Source organism: Toxotes jaculatrix, chromosome 7 (genome assembly GCF_017976425.1).
Source record: "Toxotes jaculatrix isolate fToxJac2 chromosome 7, fToxJac2.pri, whole genome shotgun sequence".
NCBI lineage: Eukaryota > Metazoa > Chordata > Actinopteri > Toxotidae > Toxotes > Toxotes jaculatrix.
This window is the reverse complement of record NC_054400.1, coordinates 28,059,877-28,073,126: the sequence shown is the minus strand read 5'-3', so window position 1 is coordinate 28,073,126 and position 13,250 is coordinate 28,059,877. Positions and strand designations below refer to the sequence as shown.

The 13,250-nt window shown below is 42.2% G+C and overlaps 1 protein-coding gene across 1 annotated transcript; it reads left to right on the top strand.

Annotated features, from left to right (window-relative positions):
- The first annotated feature begins 3,264 nt into the window (after nt 1–3,264).
- On the top strand, nt 3,265–13,081 carry LOC121185116 (ectonucleoside triphosphate diphosphohydrolase 2-like). The gene is made up of 9 exons (XM_041043120.1): nt 3,265–3,491; nt 4,997–5,114; nt 7,096–7,246; nt 7,389–7,548; nt 8,606–8,833; nt 10,985–11,257; nt 11,655–11,774; nt 11,954–12,088; nt 12,183–13,081. Exons 1-9 carry the CDS (start codon nt 3,375–3,377, stop codon nt 12,387–12,389), a joined length of 1,509 nt encoding a protein of 502 aa, XP_040899054.1. The 5' UTR covers nt 3,265–3,374; the 3' UTR covers nt 12,390–13,081.
- Nucleotides 13,082–13,250: the final 169 nt, after the last annotated feature.

Here is a 13,250-nt window from a genome sequence, read left to right as displayed (position 1 = left end):
AGGTGGCTGGTTGGACCACTGGGCATGGACACTTCTGATTTATCTGTGCATTTCAGAATTATGTTGCTGACCTCTTCACCTCGCTGCCATTTGTGTCACCCCCAAAGTTCTGTTCAGGCAATCACCCCCACCCCCAAACCCCTACCAACCACAGAGAACACCCCCCACCCCACAAGCTGCAGTGTCATCTGCAGTTCGGTGCACACACATACACACTTGGTCAAAAATAAATACTAACTCAGACACAGACAGTCGAGCCTTGATTCTGTTCTGTTTGGATCATAGCCTGCAGGAAGTGAAAGTGAAAGGAAAGTGTCTGTCTTTCTTCTCTACAGGCTCCTTTTATATTTTATTGTTCTGTGTTGTGTTGTATATTAAAACATTTTGACCCAAGTGACTTACAACATAACTGAACAGAGGTCAGGGTTCATTAAGCTTTTATGCACTAAAATACAGCTGCAGACATCTGCATATTTATCAGGTGTTTGTTGGAAGATATTGAAAGTCTACAGTGTATACATTGTCTGGCCTTACCTATTTACATACACTGTATAATGTATTAGAAAACTTTTTAATCTGGGAAAGTGAATGCTGTTAGTTCATCTCAGTAAAGGTCATAAGGTCGTAGAAACAGCTTCCAGTATATTTATAAATATCTTTAGATTATGAGTCTATTTGAGTATAATTCCTCAGTTCCTGTCTTTTTTTTTTCTTGATGTGTTGTCAGTGTGTGTAAAGGACCCACTCTGACATTCTGTAGCATGTCGTCAAGGAAAATGTGCTTGTCATTGAAATCACACTAAAAAAGAAAGCTACCAAATCTGTGTCCTATTGAAACTGCCACTCAGAAATTAGAGTATAGTTCCCTCTAGTGGACGTAAAGCATTAAGGCAATTTCTCACAAATTAGACACAGCCAATAAAATTACAAGCCTTCACCAATACTAACAGTTTTTGAATTTTATATTATTAAATACAAGCAATGATTTATTCTAGCTCATTTTATAACTTGTGTGCATAATTTGCATCCACACCACCACCACCACCACCAGCAGCCTGTACTGTTGACACAAGGCAGGTTGGGTCCATGGACTCATGCTGTTGACTCCAAACTCTGACCCTACCATCTGCAGCCTCAGCAGAAATCCAGATCCATCAGACCAGGCTACGTTTTTCCAGTCTTCATCTGTCCAGTTTTGGCGAGTGTGTGTCCACTGCAGCCTCAGGTCTCAGACGTGTTGTTTGTACTCATAAACTTCTGTTCACCACAGTCGTACAGAGTGGTTATCTGATTCAGATGAACCTTTCTGTCAGTTTTCTATTAGTTTTTGTTTTTGGCTCCATTCTGAGTTCAACTCTAGAGACTGTTGTGTTTTCAGGAGATCAGCAGTGGCAGAAACATTCAAACTAGCCCGTCTGACGCCAACAATCCTGCCACGGTCAAAGTCTCTGAGTTCACATTTTCTCCTCATTCTAATGTTCGATGTGAACATTAACTGAAGCTTCTGACCTGTATCTGCAGGATGTTATGCGCTTGTCACAACTGGCTCACAAAAGTGACAAAGTGGAGAGGCCACACATAATCTCAACCATTTTACCATTTTTATTAAGGAAGAATAGGTAGTCAAACACCAACAGTTAGCAGGCCAGCCATGTCCAGGGCAAATGCCCAGTCATGGCTGCAGCAAACAAAGGAGCCCAACTGCTGTCTAAGAAGGCCAGGAGGAGAGAGAGCGAGGCAAGCCTGCTGGACCCTTATAAACCTTGTCCAACTTGCCAGGTCAGGTGTGCTGCATGAGTGCAAGATCAGCTCCGCCCAGCAATCACCTGCGCACACAAAGCAAAGGAGAACAGGAGCAACACACCTCCCTGAAAGGCCAACACACAGGGCCGTAACGCACTGAACTGCTGCCACGTGATTGGCTGATTGGATAATTGCATGAATAAGCAGGTGCACAGGTGTTTTCTAACAAAGTGCTTGGTGAGTGTATTAAAAGTATACTACAACTTTCACTATTTATGTTCTTTTTTTCCTCTTTCTGAACAACTAAGTGATCAGTTATCCAGTTTTCACCCTGCACTTTTAGATCCTCACAAATACATTTTTAAGTTCTGGAAAACCAGACCTACACAGACTTTATCCTCAGAGGAAGACAAAAACGTACCAGAGCTGATGCACCCATGGTGGGCCTGGCCCTGGAAGCTTAGTGGCAAGTTTCTCCTTTATTCTGCTGGTTGGAAATCTGCCTTCTCACTGCTGTGGGCTCCTCTTTGGAGCCTGAGCGAGCAGGTGCTGTGCTCTTCCCTCCTTTACAGCTCCTCTGATGGCCCCGTCAGTTTCTGTGTGGGTAACACCCAATTGTATGTCCCCTCAAGGCCTGGTACCAGCAGTGTTTCTTGTGCTATATCCTGTTTCGCTGAAATTACTTGCTGTGGCCCCAGCACTGGCAGTATTACCTGCTCAGTCTCTCATCTTCTCTGGGTGCCGTATCAAATGATGTTTGTAACGAGGCCTCTAACCAGGGTGTTATTTTTGACTGAGCTGTCTTTTGATGGTCAGGTGACCAAAGTGTTGCAGTCATACTTTGCCCAACTGAGATATTTAAGCAAGATCAGGTCATTCCTTTCATCTGCAGACTTAGAAAAGGTCATCCACGCTTTCATCTTTTCCAGCCTGGACCACTGCAAGGTCCTTTATTCTGGTATCAACAGGCAGAACATCCAAAGACCACAGCTGATCCCAAACGCTGCTGCCAGGCTTTAAACACTAAGAGAAGCAACCTCACCACCACCAACCTCTGCTGCCCTCACTGATTTACCTGTGAGCTTTAGAAGTGATTTTAAGATTTTGTTTTGAAAGCTGTGAATGATGAGGCTCCTGCCAACATCTGGGATCTATTAACTCGCTGTGACAGGCTCCTGTTAACTGTTCCACAGTCTCCACCTGTCACCAAAGGTGGCATGGCATTTCCTGTCTGGGCAACAAAGGTAACTATTATTATTATTAGTAGTAGTAGTATTAGTAGTAGTAGTAGTAGTAGTAGTAGTAGTAGTAGTAGTAGTAGTAGTAGTAGTGCAGAAAGTGGAGGACTTTGAATATTATTATTATTTTATGCCGTGTAAAACCAACTACATCATTCATTTCTTACAGGAAACCCACTTGTCTGCTTACTGACTGGGGCGTCCCATGAATGAGGTCGGCATCTGCAGAGTAAGTGTGTGGTTGCGTGTCAAAAGCATCGACCAACCCACAGCTGTCAGCTATTTAATGCACGCCCTTCGTTTCTCTGAGTTACCGTATCGGACAATACGCGTTCACGCGCTTTTACGCAGGGCTTCCGAGAGCATCCGAGCGCACAGGACCGGTTATCAAGTATGGGTCTCCGGTACACCCACATCATCCCTGCGGCGGTGCTGCTGATACTGTCCGTAGTCGGGATCCTGCTGGTGGTCCTTCCGGCTACAAAGGTGGCGACGCCTCCCGAAAACATGGTAATTAAAAGAATTATCTCAGTCTTTGACACAGTCAAAAGTCTGTGTGTCCAAATGTGCTAATGTTATATCATCATTATTAATGTTATTATTATTATTATTATTATTATTAGTATTGATAGTAGTAGTAGTAGTATGGATACACCTGTTGTGTCGTAACAAAACGAATGGATGGATGTTACAAATAGTTTTTCTCATACTACACTGTTGCCCATAAAGTTGGAATAATTTAGTTTTCAGACACATTCCTCTTTTTATTCCTATTTCTAATCACATCGAAAGAGACTGATCAATAAAGTTTTGAGAAGACATACACTTTATCTATCAAGAATAAATCACACTGTCGCAATCATTTCATGAGAAGAGGTCAAATATATTTTATTTTATTCCATACATACTTCCTTTTCAGCAGTCTGCACAGGGTTTACAGCTGGTGTGATTTTTAGCTTGACCGTCTACATTCATAATAGAATGAACATTGTTATTGTTGTTGCATGTTTTCCTTTGGCTGAAGGTAAAGACAATCTGACTATCCTGGGAGAGAAGGAGAGGTTAAGTAGATTCCTTAACTGAGAGTAACACATTGATTGTCACTGTTCATGAACAGGCTACATTAAAATGTATTGATTTTAGAAGTAGTTTGTTCACGTGTGAGTATCTCAGCTGTTACAGTTGCTGAAGCATCTCTCTGCTTTCGAGTCACCATATAAGGAGAAAGTAATGTTTGAAGTTTACGCCCTCGTATCTCCTGATATAAATTCGCTCAGACAAAAGCCTGAGAGTCAGTCGAACACTCAAAATGAAACTCGCAGCTCTTACCACTATGTGTGTTCCATTCATTTATCATGTGCTCATCCCTTTATTGTTAATGTGACAGACACTTTGAAAATCTTCTAAAAAGGTTCTTATTCTATGCTATTTATTACCTCTGCCTGCAGGGAAAAATGCCTGAATAGAACTTAGAGCTTTGAAGTTATCAATGCAAACGAGCACACAAAGGGAGACAAAGTCAAGACTGCTGAATGAGTTAAAAAACACTCCACAACACATAACAACATAGTGCTTTAGAAGTAATTACATTCACTAATTAGAGGGAAATCTGTTTGCAGTAAAAGAGCATCAGTCCAATGGTATAGGTGGTTTAACTGTTGCACATTTACCTCACAGCTATAGCAGTTTCCACATCCTGTTAATACCACATTCAAGTGCAAAGTTAGCAGAACAAGCCTACACAAGCTGCATCATAGAGGAACAGCACACGAAAATAATATCTCACACACGTTTTCTTTTAAATTTGTTATAAGTGAACCGGACGTGTAAGAGACAGAGACATATCATATGTCCTGTTAGGACTGTAGGATACACCAGCACAGCAGTATAGAGGTGCAGCCTTGTGCTTCCTGTTCTCAGCAGGATTACTAATGGCTAAAATTAGGTGGTAGATGTATTCTGTATGTTCTGGTACCATGTTGTATGTTTCTAACATTTATTGTTGTCTGTTTCAGTATGGAATTGTTCTGGATGCAGGCTCATCACACACCTCCATGTACATCTACAAATGGCCAGCAGACAAGCTAAATGACACGGGTATTGTTACCCAGCACAGCGAGTGTCATGTAAAAGGTAAGTTCTTTGTCCCGGGCAAGGCAAGGCTAACTTGGCAGGTACCGCTCTGGATGAAAAAAAGCCTTTGTGAGCACCTTACATAAAAACAATTATAATCTCTCGTGTCCTTACTGAACACATCCTTTATACATTCACAGAGCTGGTGGAAACAGTAAGTGAAATAAATAACTGGTTGAACCTCACACCAGCTCTTTCTGTAGCTGTGGATCAGACCTGAACAACATTCAGGAGGAATTCTGGACCAGTCTCCCTCAGACAGATTCTCAGGAGGTTGGGTGTCAACGTCTCTCTGAGCTCAGTCCACAGCGTCAGGTTGATGTTTAGGGTTGTTGTCCTGCTGCATCGACTTCTATTGATCTTCAGCTGGTGACAGTGAACGTTCTGCGTTGTTCCTTTGAGTCATCTTAGCAGAGTCTCTTAGCAGAACTAAAACTGACCAATAAACATTAAACTCTTTGAGGTCACTATGTAACCCTTTCCAGCTTTATACAATTCTTGACCCTAACTCTTCTGAGATCTTTCTAATAAGGCGTGGTTCACATCAGTTGATGAACAAACTCAAAATGTTGGAGTGTTTTTCTAAGTCAGAGCAGCTCGAACCCAAACCTCCAGCCTGATTTCACTGATTGGACTCCAGGTTCACTGACTCCTGACATAAATGTAACTTAGATGAAGATCTGGTCATATTTTAAGACAAATGTACATACCACTGCATATAAATACCACCAGAGGTAAAAATAATAATAATAATAATAAAATAAAAAATTGTGATTTGCCTGAACCCAGATTCACCTCCAGAGTACCATGGTGAAAAGGACACTCTCACTTCCACAGTGCCATTCTATAAGAACATATCCAATGACTTTATCAGAAGATGGCATATCATCTTGTGCAAGACTTTGTTCCTAACTGGTCCACTTCCTCACTAGAACCGTCTTGCATCTTAGTGTCAGTTCCTCTTCTTCCTTCTGTTTGTTTCCTCTTAGTAACACCAACCAGAGCCTTTATTCCAATGGGCAGTGTTTTTGTGAACTATGAACTGAGCGCATAATTTTTCCAACTGTGAGCGTAGACATGAGTTTCGCTCAGTCTGGAGGGAAATAACAACTTGCACCCCCATTCAGAAAAAAAAAAAGAAAAAAGAAAAGTTTTATGACATCTGTCAGTCGACATGCGATTTACAGCATACAGCCTGGCTGGTGCAGGTGAAAGAGAAGCCGCCTCTGGCTCTGCAGAAACACCTGATCCACACAAACATTTGAAGGACTTATTTGAATAAAGCAGTACAGATCCCGTCATGTTTTTCTGCAAATTGTGCCCGACGGGTCTGAAAAAACAAGTCCGGACATCCACCACATCATTGTCGAATTTGAAGCGACACATCAAGTTGAAGCATCCAGCCAGTCTTGGGAAACATCTGATTTGAGTGTCAGATTGCTGGACTGCTGTGAACAAGCATAAAGAATTCAAAATCCAAAATAAGATTGCATAATTTGGTTCATGCAGGCTAAATAAATAAATATATTGCATCTACAGTATTCCTTTGCTGCACCCCCTTTGCACTTTCTGTCCAATATGACACATTGTCTAAGTGGTAAAACATATACTGACATTGCTTTTTCTTGACTTTTAAAAGTAATGGGAAGTGAGTGGAAGCAGTAATTGAGGGCTGGGGTTGGATGGGCACGTCAGTCAGAGATTCTATTGAACAAGGAAAGCTCGAAGCTGCTCATTTGAAAAAAAAAAAAAAGAATGCGAACTGTTCATTTTGGAGTCTATGAACTTGGTTCAATATTAAAAAAATGTGAAGTATGAACTTGAACTAGTTCACTTTAATCTGTGCAAACTGAACTTGTTCTTGTTTAGTGTGAACTTGCACAACACTGCCAATGGGTTACTCATCGTTTGGGACAAGGAAGTCTTTGAGAAGGTCAGATTGAGTTCTTTGTAAGCAGATCTACTTTCTCTGTCTGTCTAGGCGGAGGGATATCCAGCTATGCAGGTGTTCGTGGTGGTGCAGCAAGAAGTCTGACGGAGTGTCTGGAGCAAGCTGTGAAGGACATCCCCAAGTCCAGACACCACCAGGCCCCACTATATCTGGGAGCCACTGCAGGCATGAGGCTCTTGGAGTCAGTAGAGTTTCCTGTTAACACAGAATATGACACTAATATTAGCACCATGTACCTCGTTAATTATGCATTAATGCATGAAAATCTTGGGAGAATTTAGTATTGTTTTGTTTTGCATTTAACTCTCACCACTCTTAAACAGAATGGTCAATGCCACGGAGACAGATCGGATACTGAAGGAAGTGAAAAGCAAACTGCGGTCTTACCCTTTCGAGTTCAGAGACGCAGCCATCCTGAGCGGACAGCAGGAAGGGGCATATGGCTGGGTCACTGTCAATTACTTACTTGAAAACTTTGCCAAGGTAAACTCTGAACTTTTTTGGTTTCAAACACTGTCCTTCTGTTCAACACAGGGAGTCACAGAGGGGGGAAAAAAATCCCTCCCTAAAGCATTTTATAACTTAGAACTGGTGGATTAGACTAGTGCTAGCACCAGGTTACATCTAGTGGTTCTACAGTTACATAACAACACTAAAACGCAACACACACACACACACACACACCTTGACACCAGAAGAAGTAGCCGGGGTAGAGCAGACGGGATGTGTCGATGCAGAGAGGTTTAAAATTCTATTTCTGCTTTTCTGAAGCATTGCGACACATCACTGCGACAAATCTTGCCACATTCATGTCCACATTAGGAAGAAAAAAATTAGCTTAGCTACACTAAGAATGCACACATTCAGGAGGAGAGTACGACAAGAATAATAGAATTAAGAAGGCGATTAAATTAAATTAAAGTGATACCATGATATCATTGTGATGATTCCTGTCTTTTCAAATTACAAGGAAGGAACCTTTTCTATCAGAATTGAATTGTTTACAGTCTCTAATATCCAATATTATTTTTATGAGTGTCACTGAAAAGAGCTGATTGTTGGTATCAAGTTAGTGGAGGTTCTGTCTTAGTTGTGTAGTGTTTGGACCAGAGTACACTGTGAATCCAGCATGTCTCAAACTTCTTCATGCCTATTAATTATTGTTTTTATTATAAACCAACTTATAGATATATTACCACCAACACACAGTTTGCTTGCTTCACAGTAGACTGTGATGAATTGTGGGATATACTTACCCCTGAATATCCCTTTGAAATGTTATCAGGAAAGTCTGCATCAAGTGTGGGTTAAGTGTACTGTGCAGAGTTTATCTGGCATTGGACACAATGTCCTAAGTGCTCAAGACCACACCTGTGGGTACTGAGACAGACCCTTACGGGCCGCTCACACTGACACTGCCATAGATCCATATCGGTTGTGTAGCTCCAAAAAACTTCCACAGACAGGGACTTTGAAAGTGTAAGTGCTGTTTGCTGGATGTTCTCCTCTGTGTAAACTATCTTCTCTTCCTGTCACTCAGTATGGTTTTGTCGGGCACTGGCTGAATCCAGGCAGAGACACAACCGGAGCTTTGGATTTAGGCGGCGCTTCCACTCAGATTACTTTTGAGACCTCGGAAAAGGTGGAGAACAGTGCTAACATGATGGAGCTGAAGCTTTATGGACAAACTCACAAACTATACACCCACAGCTTCCTATGCTATGGCCAAGACCAGGTCCTGAGGAAACTGATGGCTCATCTTATCAAGGTATGGTTAACAAAAAAAAAAAAATTTAATTTAAAGCAACACTTTTTAATCAGAGTAGGGGTTAATCTCTTTTAGGGTTAATCAGTTTCAGCAGCTTTGGTGTTAATGAAATAGAGGGGCAACAATGAGATGACCCCCCAAAACAGGAATGGGTTTACAGGTGGAGGCCACTGACATTTTTTCCCTCCTCATCTTTTCTGACTGTTTTTCACTAGTTTTGCATTTGGCCAGGGTCAGTGTCACTGCTGGTAGCATGAGGTGGTACCTGGACCCCACAGAGGCCTGATGTCCTCTAATGGACCCTGTGCTCACTGCCCAGCACCGTGGAGCTCGATTGGCATTTGCCATAGAATTGGCAGGTGGGCCACTAGTGCCCTGTGCTTTTCACAGATGAGAGCAGGTTCACCCTGAGCATGTTGACAGATGTGAAAGGGTCTAGAGAAGTAGGAGAGAATGTTATGCTGCCTGTAACATTGTTCAGCATGGCTGGTTTGGTGGTGGGTCACTGATGGTCTGGGAAGGCATATCCATGGAGGGACCCACAGACCTCTACAGGCTAGACAACAGCACTCTGACTGCCATTAGGTATTGGGACGAAATCCTTGGACCCATTGTCAGACCCTGCTCTGATGCAGTGAGTCCTGGGTTCCTCCTGGTGCATGACAATGCCCAGTCTCATGTGGCGAGAGTATGCAGGCAGCTCCTGGAGGATGTAGGCTGACCTAAATCCAACAGAACACCTCTGGGACATTATGTTTCGGTCCATCCGACACCTCCAGGTTGCACCTCAGACTGTCCAGGAGCTCAGTGATGCTCTGATCCTGATCTAGGAGAAGATACTCCAGGACATCATCCGTCATCTCGTTAGGAGCATGCCCCAATGTTGTCAGGCATGAATACGCGCACGTAGAAGCCATACAAACCTCTGAGTACCATTCTGAGTTGCTGCAATGAAATTACAGCAAAATGGACCAGCCTGCCGCATCACTTTTTTAACTTTGATTTTTGGGGCGTCTTTGAATTCAGCCCCCTGTAGGTTGCTAATTTTCATTTCCATCAAACAATGTGGCATCCTTTTGTTTCTAACACATTACCCAGTCCATATGAGTATGGATATCCGGCAGAGTTTTTTTTTTTTCCCATTGAGATTTGATGTGTTTTCAAAGTGTTCCTTTAATTTTTTTGAGCAGTGTACATTTCATAGTTGAGGCTTCAACGGTCTTAGAGTCAGACAAATCAAGTTACAGTGTGCACGGAAATTGGTTTAGGAACAGATCTCTACAGGGCCAAAATGAACGTGAGGAATCATCACAGAGGCAAAACCTGCTGCAGCATTCATATGAGCATGAGTTTAAAAAAAAATAATTTCCCTGTCCTTTAAGGATTCTCATTCTTCTTGACCACCTGAAAGGTCAAAGGTCGACATCAGCTAAATAACAGCACTGCTAGACCCCACAGAAATTCTCTTTCTTGCTGCAGTACACTTCTCCACAAGGATGTTTGAACCGACGTGCTCTGCTCCACGCTGACTGCATCAGCCTGCTAAATACTGTGCCTGAACACCTGCTGAGTGCACCCACATTAAGCACCGGAGCTGCTGCTCCACTAAAGTGCTGCTCTTACTACTTTATCTGTGCAGGCGTTCAATTCAATTTAGTATGAGTAACAGTGATCTGATCCCACTTAAGGCTTCTCAAGTGCTTCAAAGTGTATTTTATTATTTGGAATTCAGTGAATGTCAATCCAAAGTTAATCTTATTTTTTTAGTAACTCTCTGTGCGCTTTGCCTAAGAGTACGTACTGCATGATTACAGACAGCTGAGATAAAGTGCTGGTAAACTGTGAATGTTTGGCCGTTTCAGGTCGTGACCTTTCCCAGCAGACATTTTGACTTGTCATTGTGGAATATATTACAGGTGTAAGTGATAACATGAACAATGGCTCTGTTCTGTTTACACGGCCCAGTAAACCATGACAGTGAGACAGCGAGACAGCATGAACAATACCAGGACCCTGAGGCAGCTTCATGGAATACAGCCATTATTCATATGATCATTCACACATGCGTCTGTCACTTCATGTTTGTAAAGAAGGCCTACCGTATTATATGTCCTATAATACATTTTTTCCACTCTTTTTTACTTCTTTCAGACTCAAGGTGTGAAGCCCGAAGTGTCCCACCCCTGCTATCCACGACAATTCAAGATTTCTGTGGAGCTGGGGAAGGACATCTTTGATTCTCCGTGTACTAAGAGCTACAGACCAGCCAAGTTTGACCCCCACATGTCTGTAACACTAGTGGGCACAGGAGATTACCAGAACTGCCTGGACAATGTAAAAAACATGTTCTCCTTCGACAACTGCTCTTTCTCCAAGTGCTCCTTTGATGGAGTCTTCCAGCCCAGAGTGAGAGGAAGCTTCATGGTGAGGGACCCTTTTAGACCCAGACAGATGGACACGGGGACCCACACAGTTCTAAATGAAGGAGCAAAGTGTAAAAAAATGCAGGATACTTTTTACTCCTGTTCACATTTGGCTTTTTAAAAAAATCTCTATCCATGTGAATGTCAAAGTTGCGATGTTTGCTAACACATCATAGTGTATACTCATTTAACAGCGAATGTCTGCTCAACACACATCATGGTCATCACACCACTGCTTCCTGGAAACACTGACACACAACCATTTGTTGAACCATGTTGATGAATGCCCTGTCCTATTATCTACGATATAACCTCAGACCTGCAGCTGGTCCAGAATGTTGCCGGAATGGGGAAGAGTGTGTCACTCTGTGTAACTGTGTGTCCCCTCTTCTCCACAGGCTTTTTCCGCCTTCTTCTTCACTCACAGATACATCAAAAGCCTCACCAACATCACCGTTACGGTCCCCAGTCAAATGGAGACAGCAATCCAACTTGTCTGCAACATGACCATCTCTGAGGTACTTTGGAGCATCAGGATTCTCAAATGTGTTCACAGTAGGCCTCATTTTAGCCCCCCCAAAAACTTATTTGTTGTTGAATACTGTAGAAATTTCTACAGTGACTGTGAACAAGATCAAAAGGCCTAAGATTTGAATAACAAAATAAAAATCCTAACCCATTGAACTTCCTCTCACAGATGACTAAAAAGACAAACCAGTCAGAGAAATACATGAAGAACGTCTGCGCCGTCTCCAATTTCATCCAGGTCCTCTTAACGCAGGGCTACAAATTCGACAAGCTCTCCCTTCCCTCCATCTCTTTCCAGAAAAAGGTGAGCGACCCATATCAACAACAGTTTCTGCTGCACTGAAATCAGGTTGGACAGCTGTGCTTTCAGTGAGCCTCCTCCTCTTGTGTTTTTGCAGGCAGGAGGAGCGTCTGTCGGCTGGGCTTTGGGATACATGCTGCACCTGAGCAACATGGTACCAGCAGAGAGCTTCGGACTGATGACGGCTCTGCCCTCAGGGCCCTGGATTGGCATCCTCCTCCTCTTCGTCATCCTCCTCCTCAGCGCAGTGCTATACTTACTGGTAATTGTCAGAAACATGAGAACTAAGGAAGGAATGGTGTAAGAGCAAAGGTGATACACCCCTCAATCCGGTTAATGTTCCTCTCAGAGTATATGTATATCCTGCCAAAACTTTCAATCTCATTTGAAAAGAAAACTGCTGCAACATTTTAGATTTTTTTTTTTTTTTTTGCATGTGTATGCAAGTGAAACTGTCAGTGATAAAGTAATAATAAACATGTCCTACACAAAGTTTGTAGATTTTTGCAAATATACATACTTCCTGCTTGCTTGCTGAGACTCACGTCAGTGTGAGTAAAATCAAACTAAAGACTAATCAGTTCCAGATTCATTATGTAATACCACTCCCACCAACGAAGACCAGATTATGAAATAACTTTCTATGTTTTCTCCTTGTGACAGAAACAGCTCACATGTGCTTCAGAGAGATAACCAAGGCAATGTCAGCAGACACAAATTTCTACAACTTATGAAAGATAAAATAATAAACCTCACATCATTTACATAGTATTATCTGAATTATCTGGTCTAAATTGGGGCAGATTCATGTTTCTGGGCTTTCACTTTGAAATCTCAACCGTTTTTCTTGGGGATGGCTGAGACAAGAGGTTCTATAGGCTCTTTGCTCTTTGGCTGTATGTGTCTGTATGTTCGTTCTTTGGAGGCAAATTGCGTTATAGGTCACCAGTAAAAACAATGAATACACAGTCTCCGGATTCCTTAAATCACTTTAATCCACCAAACAACACATGATTAAACATTTTTTGGAACCCTGCTGTGATCAGTTTTCATTTATAAACATGAGTGACACATTTAAAATTCAGGATTCATCAAATACAGAAACAACATAAGAAAATTAACCAAAAAAACAAACAAACAAAAACAAACAAACAAACAAACAAAC

Excerpts from the sequence above, each read along its gene's own strand:
- LOC121185116 (XM_041043120.1), top strand. The coding sequence starts at position 3,375 with ATGGGTCTCCGGTACACCCACATCATCCCTGCGGCGGTGCTGCTGATA. Across the intron at positions 7,247-7,388 it reads GCAGGCATGAGGCTCTTGGA|AATGGTCAATGCCACGGAGA; the intron begins GTCAGTAGAGTT and ends ACTCTTAAACAG. Across the intron at positions 8,834-10,984 it reads TGATGGCTCATCTTATCAAG|ACTCAAGGTGTGAAGCCCGA; the intron begins GTATGGTTAACA and ends TACTTCTTTCAG.